The sequence below is a fragment of the Puma concolor genome, chromosome B4 (genome assembly GCF_028749965.1).
Source record: "Puma concolor isolate L17-30 chromosome B4, mPumCon1.1.hap2, whole genome shotgun sequence".
NCBI lineage: Eukaryota > Metazoa > Chordata > Mammalia > Carnivora > Felidae > Puma > Puma concolor.
The window spans coordinates 100,524,924-100,536,020 of record NC_141673.1 but is presented as its reverse complement, the minus strand read 5'-3'; the positions used below and the strand labels follow the sequence as shown (position 1 = coordinate 100,536,020).

General features: G+C 41.6%; 1 protein-coding gene across 3 annotated transcripts; it reads left to right on the top strand.

Moving 5' to 3' along the window:
- Positions 1–629: 629 nt before the first annotated feature.
- Positions 630–9,569, top strand: C3AR1 (complement C3a receptor 1). 3 transcript variants are annotated; one of them, XM_086714158.1, is made up of 2 exons: positions 630–826; positions 5,999–9,569. In XM_086714158.1, exon 2 carries the CDS (start codon positions 6,009–6,011, stop codon positions 7,434–7,436), a length of 1,428 nt encoding a protein of 475 aa, XP_086570284.1. In that variant the 5' UTR covers positions 630–826; positions 5,999–6,008; the 3' UTR covers positions 7,437–9,569. The 3 variants fall into 3 exon arrangements, with proteins under 3 accessions (XP_086570284.1, XP_086570283.1, XP_025786273.1); XM_086714157.1 differs by having other exon boundaries at positions 630–905; positions 6,002–9,569; XM_025930488.2 differs by having other exon boundaries at positions 632–905.
- Positions 9,570–11,097: the final 1,528 nt, after the last annotated feature.

The window sequence follows — 11,097 nt, the reverse complement described above, 5'->3', positions numbered from 1 at the left end:
CAGGAATCATGGCGCGAGGTCCCGCTTCAATCTTCTGCACTCCCTCCTGATGAAACGATCCAGTTGACTGACTCTTCTGCCCATTCCCAATACCGGAAGCACTCTCCCACGCCCCCGTGCCTCTCTCATTTTGCTCCATTTACACACTCTAAACAGCATGCCCGCTTCTGGTGTCTATAGAAGTCTTTAAGGACCTGCCCAGCTCTTACTTCTACCTTAAGACTTTCCAAGATTGCCCCAGACTAAATATACCTTTCCCTGTTATTGTCTACTATTCTACTTCTACTGGTATCTCTGCCGTTATAGTCTGGGTTGTATTACAGTTTTGTAGTGTATGGGTGCGTATTCCTACCAGATTGTGAATCTCTCAAGATTAGGGCATAGCTCAATCTGACTTCAGTATGGCTTGCTTCTTTCCACATGTTAAGCGTTTAAGGGATGCTGTTTGAGAGCGTTAAGGGATGCTGTGCGGGGCGTTCGTCCCAACTACTCCTCACCTCCACCCTCACAGATGGCAGGGCCATTTTAGTGCGTTTCTAAAGCACAAGCCCAAACCTACAAAGCAAGGAGCTGATTACAGAAGTACTTCCCTCTTTAGCCGTATTCTGTCCCACAGAAATCATCTGAGAAGCATGCCCTCCCACTTCCGTTCTTTCACTCTCCTTATCTGAGACATTCATACATGACTCACTTTGAAACTCATCCTCCAAAGTCAAATAGGAGTCAAAAGTGAGGAATTCCGTCCCTCGTCATCAAAAACGAAGAGAGAGGGGAAAGAGGAATGGTTCAGCAAGTTTCCTAAATATACTTCATAACTTGATTGTGGGTAAGAGTGAAGACCAGGCTGGACGTGTGGGGACCTCCAGGCTGGTGCTGAAACCTTCAGCTAGCGTCTCAGGTTTTTGGTAAGAAAAGCTTACATCCACCTGGTCCCTGGTGCTTGTTTCCTTGTTACGGATAATGGTTTGAGGGTTGTTATCCTCTCCCTCCCCCCCCCCATTCCTTCCCCAGCTTGTATTGTTTTTGTTGTGTCCCCACATCCACCTCTCTTTCTCTAAATATCCCACATCCTATTTATTTTTCTTCTTAATAGTTTCATTCTAGAACTAATAGTGAATTTTCATACCATTTTTTTTTCTCTCTTAAATTGGCTATCTTTCTCTTTTTGAACTATGATTCCAGCTTTCCAAATCAATAGTTTTGTTTCTCAAATCGGTGACCTATTTTTTCTTTATGTATATATATATATATTTTTTTTTTTTTCATTCCACTTTCTCTTTTTTTTCTTTTATTCTTTTGCTTGTTCCTTATTGTTACTGACTCTGTCATCCTATCACTAGTATTTGATTCTGGAATCTGCTTTCTCTCCCTATCATAATTGACTTTTAGTTTCAGGATTTCCTTTATCTTTTTAAATACTTTCAGCCAATTCAGTGTTGAAAATTAAAAAGACGAAAGGAAAGAAAGAAAGCTCTACCAATCTTAAATGTAGAGGTATTTTTCCGGCAAAGCACTTGGAGAAATGTAAAAAGTTATCTTGTTCTGAAATACTTTTTTTTTTTTTTTAATGTTTATTCATTTCTGAGAGACAGAGACAGAAAAAGAGCAGGGGAGGGGCAGAGAGAGAGGGAGCCACAGAATCCGAAGCAGGCTCCAGGCTCCAAGCTGTCAGCACAGAGCCCGATGCGGGACTGGAATCCACGAACCATGAGATCATGACCCGAGCCAAAGTCGGACATTTAACCGGCTGAGCCACCCAGCCGCCCCTCTTTTCAGTCTTTATTATTTCAGTTGGTGCAGTTCTCCATACCTTTCCCTTTATTAGCAATACCAAAGACTTTTTAGTTCTGTGATTCTCTCTAGTAAAAGGAATATTGGTGTGAAAGACATTGGTCCTAAAATCTCAGAACCCTCCTAGTTGTGAATGTGTGAAAGTCAGCTAATTTGCTGAGTGTCGGCGTCAAAAACTGCCAAATAAAACTAGAGACAAGGAAGGATGATTACTAAGTTTCCCTTGAGCCCTAGCTTTCTCTGATTCCACCCTTTTCTCAATATTTTATGGATCTCCGCATTAATGTGTGTGTTGGAGTAGGACCGTGGACCAGGGTACCTGCCGTGCACAGCAGGGAAGGAAGGGCTCCTGATAGGACTTGAATATTGTGTGCGTAAGGCTACAGAGAGGGGAATGCGAACCACTTCTTCTTTTTTATTATTTTGTTGACTCAGTTATTTTAACTTCTGCTAATCATGTAAGGCCCTATGAAAACATCTGGTTAAGTCAGCAGAATGACTTCGAAGCCACAAAAATATTTTGGGACTCTATGAAAGGAAACATAAAATGCTACTGCAGCCAGTAAGAACCGGGAACTGGAAAACCAAAGGGAAGTTAGAAGAGACCGCGTCTTTAATGGGTTAATGGATAGGAATGAGAATTTTAAATTTAGTTGGAAAAAAAAAAAAAAAGTAAACCCCCAAATGAACATCCATCCACTGAAGTAATTTTTGATCTTTTAGGCATTGTGCTAAATTCTGTAGAACAAGTACTTAGGAAGAGGGTTCATCTTTACCATCATGAGATTTAAGGCCAGCATAATAGAGAAGACAGCCACGATAATAATTATAATACAAGACAAAATGTATCATTGCACAGATAATATGAAAGGAGATTCAACATACACGCATACACACACAAATTTAAGAGGCTGAAGGACTAATTTCTGTTTGAGACTGTAAGAGAAGGTTTCAAGGAAGAATAATATTTGAGCTTGTTTTTGAAGAATGGCTAGGATTTCAACAGGTAGAGATTAAGGATGCAAGACGGAGGAGGTTAAGGTTAAGGGTGTAATTCCAGACAGAAGTAAACAACATGAGCCAGCATAGTGAGTTGTTCAGGAAAGCTGTAAGATAGGGTACATTTATGAGTCTTCAGAATTAAGGGAGAGTAATGTCACAGAGGTCAAGAGAATGGGCTAGTGGATGAAGACCGAATAAGATGTTGCGATTTGTTTTTTCTTTCTTTCTTTCTTTCTTTCTTTCTTTCTTTCTTTCTTTCTTTCTTTCTTTCATTCTTTATGTGGAGGGAGGGGCAGAGTGAGAGAGAAAGAGGGAACTTTAAGCAGGTTCCACACTCAGCTCGGAGCACGACGCAGAGCTCAATCCCACAACCCTGGGATCATGATCTGAGTCGAAATCAAGAATTGGATGCTCAACCGACTGAGCCACCCAGGCCCGCCTGGATTTGTTATTTATATGTAATTTTAGCATAGTGATGGGGCAGAAGACAAATTAGAAAAGATAAAAAATGAATGGTGGGAACAACAGACCCTGAAACAAGCTAGTCTCCTTGAAAAAGAGAAACTGCTAAAAAAAAAGAGACTTGTGAAACATAACATCCTGGGACACCGGGGTGGCTCAGTCAGTTAACCAGCTCTTGTTTTTGGCTCAGGTCATGATCTCACGGTTCGTGAGTTCGAGCCCCACATCGAGTTCTGTGCTGACAGTCCTGTCTCACCTTCTCCCACTCTCTCTGCCCCTCCCCTGCTCGCGTGCACATGCATGTACTCTCTCTCTCTCTCTGTCTCTCTCTCTCAATTCAAACCTCTCATCCTAATGCAAAGTGTGATCCTAGATTGGCTATAACTGTGGACAAATCAGCTATTGAAGATATTTTGGGAATGATTGGAAAAACACTGGCTAAAGACTGAACATTCCTTAAGGTACAGTCTTACTGTATGATATGGAGACTAGCTGAAAAAAAAGAAAGCAGTTTATAAAACAATATGCATGCCAGTTGATAGCAACATTATTCACAACAGCGAAAAGGTGAGAGCACTTCACATCAAGAGATGAATGGATAAATAAAATGTGGTGTTTACGTAAAATGGAATATTATTTAGCCTTGAAAAGGAAAGAAATTCTGACACATGCTACAACATGGATCAGCCTTGAGAACATCATGCTGAGTGAAATAAACCAGACACCAAAAGACAAATGCCCAGTAGTCAAATACATAGTAACAGAAAGTAGAATGGTGTTTTGCCAGGGGCTGGGGGAAGAAGGAAGTGGGGAATTGTTGTCTAATGGGTGTAGAGTTTCAGTTTTACTAGATGAAAAAGTTCTAGAGAGTGATTGCACAATAATGGGAATATACTCCACACTGCTGAACTTCATACTTAAGAATGGTGAAACACGGGCACCTAGATGGCTCAGTTGATTGCGTGTGTAACTCTTGATTTCAGCTTGGGCCATGATCTCACGTTCATAGGGATGAGCCTAAGTCGGGTTCGGCACTGACAGCATGGAGCCTGCTTCGGATTTTCTCTCTTCCTCTCTCTCTACCCCTCCCCCACTCTCTCTCTCTCTCTCTGCAAATAAATAAACTTAAAAAAAAATGTTAATCTTTTAAAAAATGGTTACAATGGTAAATTTTGCATTATGAGTATTTTAACACAATTTTAAAAACTGGGCGGGGGGGGCGCCTTGGGTGGCTCAGTCGGTCAAGCTTCCGACTTCAGCTCAGGTCACGATTTCACAGTTCTTGGGTTTGAGACCCACATCCGGCTCTGTGCTGACAGCTCAGAGCCTGGAGCCTGCTTCTGATTCTGTGTCTCCCTCTCTCTCCGCTCCCCACCCCCCACTCACACTCTGCCTCTCTCTCTCTCTCTCAAAAATAAACATTAAAAAAATTTTTTGAGAAAAAAATGCATACATATATACACATATACATATACATATGTGTATATATGTATGCATATTTTTGTTAATCAAAATTTGACAAAATTAGATCATTCCGTGCATATTAAAATTTTTTTTCTCAAAAATACATATGTGTATATATGTATGCATATTTATGATTATACATTAAAAAAACTAACAAACAAGACAAAAATGATGGGTGAGGAGGAAATCAATGCAGAGAGGGTAAACAACTCTTGAGAAATTTGAAAGCAAAAAGGGAAAGATGAGGTATCTAAAGACGTAACTTAATCCACTGCACCTTTTTTATGGTGGTGAGTCCCTCAAAGATCTGGTAGAGGGAATGGATGGAACTTCAACCCTCAAAGAAATGAGAATATACAAAGTTAAAATCTTAAATACCATTTGACGTGGTGATGGAGCTTCACAAAGCCCTTTCATGGATACAAAGCTGGGAACCTCTGGTCTAGAAGTTATTGTTTGTTGGGGCGCCTGGTGGCTCAGTCAGTAGAGTGTCTGACTTCGGCTCAGGTCACGATCTCATGGTTTGTAGGTTCAAGTTCTGCGTCGGGCTCTGTGCTGACAGCTTGGAGCCTGCTTCGGGTTCTGTGTCTCCCTCTCTCTCTGCCCCTCCCCTGCTCACTTTCTCTCTCTCTCTCTCTCTCAAAAATAAATGTTAAAAAAAAATTAGAAGTTCAGTTCCTAACATGATCGTTAACTCTCAAAAACAACAGAAGTTATTGTTTGTCATTTAGCTTATTTGTTTTTAATAGGAGACACCAGGTGAGGAAAGGAACCAGTGCAGAATGAGAAAGTGGAAGTGCAAGAAAGAGGAGAAATGTACATTGATAGGGACTTCCAAATGAAACTATGATTTTGATACGCATTTAAATTGATACAGTAGATTCTAATTCTCACAGAACGTTTTTGTGTGGTCCAGTGTCAAGTCAAGGAATACAAACTAGGGGGGCCTGGGTGGCTCGGTAGGCTGAGCAGCCAATTCTTGATTTCGGCTCAGGTCATGATCCCAGGGTCATGGGATCAAGCCCCATGTTGGGCTCCACTCAGAGCATGAAGCCCACTTAAGATTCTCTCGCTCTCCCCTGCCCCTCTCACCCTCGAATGCATGCTCTCTCTCTCTCTCTCTCAAAAAAAAAAAAAAAAAAAAAAAATTAAGAAAGAACACAAACTAAAACAATGTGAGGACTTTTGTAGTTCTGTATCATAATGGGGGAATGTTATAATCCCAAGCATATGCTTTTTTAAAACAGTAGTTTTAATATTTTTGTTTATATTTTTCTAGAAGTTCAGCAATGGAGTCTTTCTCTGCTGAGACCAATTCAACTGACCTACCCTCACAGCCCTGGTATGAACCCCAAATAATTCTCTCCATGGTCATTCTCAGCCTCACCTTCTTACTGGGATTGCCAGGCAACGGGCTGGTGCTGTGGGTGGCTGGCCTAAAGATGCAGCGGACGGTGAACACAGTTTGGTTTCTCCATCTCACGCTGGCGGACTTCCTCTGTTGCCTCTCCTTGCCCTTCTCCCTGGCTCACTTGGCTCTCCAAGGACACTGGCCCTATGGCTGGCTCCTCTGTAAGCTCATCCCCTCCATCATTGTCCTCAACATGTTTGCCAGTGTCTTCCTGCTGACTGTCATTAGCCTGGATCGTTGCCTTTTGGTACTCAAGCCGATCTGGTGCCAGAATCACCGCAATGTGGGGACAGCCTTCACTATCTGTGGATGTATATGGGTGGTGGCTTTTGTAATGTGCATACCTGTGTTCGTGTACCGGGAAACATTCACTGTAGGCAACCGTGACGTGTGTGGCTACGATCTTGGCTTCTACGGCTCATTAGATTATTCAGACTTCACCATTGATCTACTGGAAAATGGATCTCTTGACAACTCCATTGTTCAGCTGCCTGGAGAAATGGATGCAAGGCTGCAGTCTTTCTCTGAACGAGCCAATGACCTGCCTTGGACAGCCACCACTATCTTCCATTCTCAAACACTTCAAAGACCTTCTGGACAGTCACTCCCTACAGATCCAGCTAATTTATCTAGTCAACCTCCATACGATAACTTATTTAAGCCTGCGAATGAGGTCTCACCTATAGTCCCCAGTGGGTTTCCCATTGAAGATCACAGAGCTAATCCACTCGATTTAGAGCTTTACTCTGACTCCTCCAGCAATTCCTCATACTTGTATGAGCTATTCCAAGATTTCCAGGGTGATTATTTAGGCCAGTTTTCATATAACAATCAAGTACTAACCCCCCGGGGGGCAGTAACCATCACCAGACTAGTGGTAGGTTTCCTTCTGCCCTCTTTTGTCATGGTGGCCTGTTACAGCCTCATTATCTTCCGCATGCGACGGGGCCGCTTCACCAAGACTCGGATCAAAACCTTGAAAGTGGCCATGGCTGTGGTGATTGTCTTCTGCGTCTGCTGGGCTCCATACCACATTGTTGGGGTCCTATCATTGTTTTTTGACTCAGAAACTCCCCTTGGAGAAGCTCTGCTGTCTTGGGACCACGTGTGCATCGCTCTCGCGTCGGCCAATAGTTGCTTTAATCCCTTCCTCTATGCCCTCCTAGGAAAAGATTTTAGGAAGAAAGCAAGGCAGTCGATGAAGGGCATTCTGGAGGCAGCTTTCAGTGAGGACGTCACACACTCTACCAGCTGTCCCCAAAGCAAAGTCTTTACGGAAAGAAATAGTATCAGTACATCTGTGTGAAAATACGGAGCGGTTGACCCCAGCAGAGGTTCTTAGGTATTCACCCAGTGTGCCATTTTCTAAAACAATAAGGGATATTGTGAGCAGGGGATTTCAGAAACCATCAAAGAATCAATCCAGAGGTTCTCGAAGTATGAGCCCAGGCTAAGGGCATCCGCATCACCTGGAAACTTGCTAGAATCTCCAAGAAACTTGCTGAACCAGAATGTCTGAGGGTGGGGCTCCAGAAAGTGTTTTAACAAGCTCTCTTGTTTCTAATGAATGCTAAATTTGAGAATTGTAAAAATTAGTCTATTTCTCTCCCAACCTAAGCTAAATGAAACCAACGAGAACCTAGTCTGTTTCAAAATGATTTTTCCATCATGAAATTTTTTTTTAACGTTATTTATTTTTGAGAGAGAGGGAGAGAGAGAGCATGAGCAGGGGAGAAGCAGAGAGAGAGGGAAACACAGTATCTGAAGCAGGCTCCAGGCTCTGAGCTGTCAGCACAGAGCCTGATGTGGGGCTCGAACTCATGAACCGTGAGATCATGACCTGAGCCGAAGTTGGATACTCAATTGACTGAGCCACCCAGGCGCCCCCAATTTTTTTTAGTATTGTCTGAATCCCTCCCCACCAGATTCAATTTAAAACCATTCCATCTAGTCTTACCTGAGTGAAAGATGATCATCTATTTATGGCTCTGTTGTGGTGGTGGTGATATTTTTAAATGAAAAGAAGGTACAAAAGGAAAGCAAAAGTCTATGAAAACAAGCAGTTATGAGACTGAGTCTGGAAGCAGAGTACAATGTCAGATGCTTGCTATGTGCAATACTTCTGGATATAGGACATGGGAATTCCAATGGGAATTCCAAGTTTCCATTATTTCAATTAAATAGGCATCTACTGTGTAAGGACAGGCTGCTAAGGCATCTGAAAACTTCCTCATGAAATGGCACGTGAGCTGTGGTTTGTGGAGTTTTCTATTTGTTTACTCAGTCTGCGTATTGAGAGAACCATCTCTCTTCCATTCGTTTTCTTAAACTCTATTCCCTTAATCCCACCCTACCCTGGCCTCTAAATCTTCTTCCATATTAGACTTTGTGCATCTAATAACCTCTAATTTCATAAGAGTCAAACTTGAAACTTGCTTGAAACTAATGCTTGAAACTAATACCCTCACCACCCCCCCCACCCCCCACCCCACCCCCGCCCAAACTCATTTCAAGTGAAAAGGGTAGAGGACAGAGCAGCAATCCTTGAATTCATTGCCTGATGACTGAGTACCCCCCGGGAAGACCATCCATCACACTTTGGCAAGCATGGCTACAGGTGTAGATCATTCACCGGATGTGTCTCTTGGGGCTTTTTGAAATTATTCTTTATCTTTTCCAAAGTAAAACATGCACATAGTTTAAACAGCATTCCCAGCTTATACTGAAATGTAAGAAGTTTCCTGCCCCACTCTGCGGAACCAATCCCTCCTCCTACACCCATCTCCCAGAAATAACACTTGTAGCAATTTTAGATGTTTCTTCTGATGTTTACCATGTTAAGTCATGTGCTTATGCAGCTAGTTTTTTATACATGATAAAGTGACTTCTTGTTTTGGAAGATGAAGAATTTTAACCACATTCCTCATTTTTGTGTATCCATCATCCTAACATTCATTAACCATCATACGTTAATTTGCTCGTGACCACACATTTTCTTCTCCTCTGTGGATCCATTCCAACCATATATATGGCTTTCCTTCCATCCTTGTTTCATTCTTTAAAAAAAAAAAAAAAATTATTTAACTCTATCACCTTCTCATTTTTCTGGGTATATAAACTTGTATGTGTTCAACCTCTAAAATTCCAGGTTTCTTTGTACTACAATATAGCCTCATCTAAGTGGAATATAATTATTTAATCTAAAAAAGAGAGAAAATGAGATGTTTTAGACTTGCAAGATACTGTTATTTGTTCAATGGTTGAGGTAAGGATCGAGACTACAAATAAGTTATAAAATACTATGCAGAAAAATTGCAGATCACTGGGAATTCTTCCAATTGTGAGGTAACAATGTCTAACATGATGTAAGATTTGCAATGGCACCTTCCAATGTAATCTGCTGACCTAATTGATATGAATAAATGCTTTCTTTCTTGTGGTTCCTTGCAAGGCTGTGATATGTGGATCCTCTTAATTGTCTGACACTCAGAATATATCATAATCTCGAGGCACCTGGGTGGCTCAGTCAGTTAAGGGTCTGACTTCAGCTTCGGTCATGATCTCACCGTTTTTGTGAGTTCAAATCCCGTGTCGGGCTCGGTGTTGTCAGCTCAGAGCCTGGAGCCTGCTTCGGATTCTGTGTCTCGCTGTCTTTCTCTGCCCCTCGCCTGCTTGCAATGTGTCTGTCCCTCTCTTTGAAAAATAGACATAAAAAAAAGTAAAAAGAAAAAAAAGATTCTCTCTCTCTCCCTCTGCCCCTCCCCTCCTGTGCACACATGCATGCTCTCTCTCTAAAATATATATAAATGTATTAATATATATTTAAATATATATTTATAAATTTAAAAATATATATTAAATATATTTGATAAAATAATTATAAATATATTAAAATTTATATATTTTTTATATTTTATATATGATATATACATATATATATCATAATCTCTAAATAAACAACAAATAAATCTCATAGTGGGTTGCTATAGGCTTGCTCTAACAGCAATTAGCTAGGCTTCTGGAAGTCCCAACATATTTCACGAGACCGCGGGTAGAATTCCCAAACTCCTGCATTTAGCATATAGGATATTAGGGCGGAATGGCACAGTTATAAAGATTCAATAGTTGCTACTTCTGGGTTCCTTGTGAGAGTTCCAATCCTTGGAAATGTAGTCTGGAAAAAAAATCCTACAATTGGAATTCCCTCATTTTCTTATGAAAAACTCGGTAAGTACCTGTAAGTACTGACAGGAAGTCTCACATGGAGAGCCAGCTCCTCCCTCTAATCTTTGAAATGTCCCAGAACACGGGCAAGGTGGCTTAGTCCACACACCAAGCTACAAGGGGTGACTGCCTCTCCCAACCAGATTTTACTACATTTAATAGCATTTTTAAAAAGCAGTATTAAAAGCATGTTTTTTGTGGGGCGCCTGGGTGGCTCGGTCGGTTAAGCGACTGACTTCGGCTCAGATCACGATCTCACGGTCAGGGAGTTTGAGCCCCGCACCGTGCTCTGTGCTGACAGCTCGGAGCCTGGAGCCTGCTTCCGATTCTGTGTCTCCCTCTCTCTCTGCCCCTCCCCTGCTCGTGCTCTGTCTCTCTCTGTCTCGAAAATAAATTTAAAAAACATTAAAAAAAAGTAATAATAAAAAAAATAAATAAAAGCATGTGTTTTGATTCGTCTTTCCCCCCCGAATCTTACCAAAAAATTTCAAAATCAACCAATCAAACCCAGTGGTGGGAGGGCGGGGAGGGCTACAAGGCCAGCTGCAAACAAATGTTTCCGCTTTTCTCCCTTCCTACCCTGGCCAAAACACATTTGAGACCGGCACCAGTAAGATAAAAGCGTCAACATTCGTCTTCCTTTTTTTTTTTTTTTTTATTAAGAAAGCATGCAAAAAACAACAACAACTTGTGAGACCAAACACCCCCTTGCCAGCCTGCACCAATGCAAAGCATTATGGGTG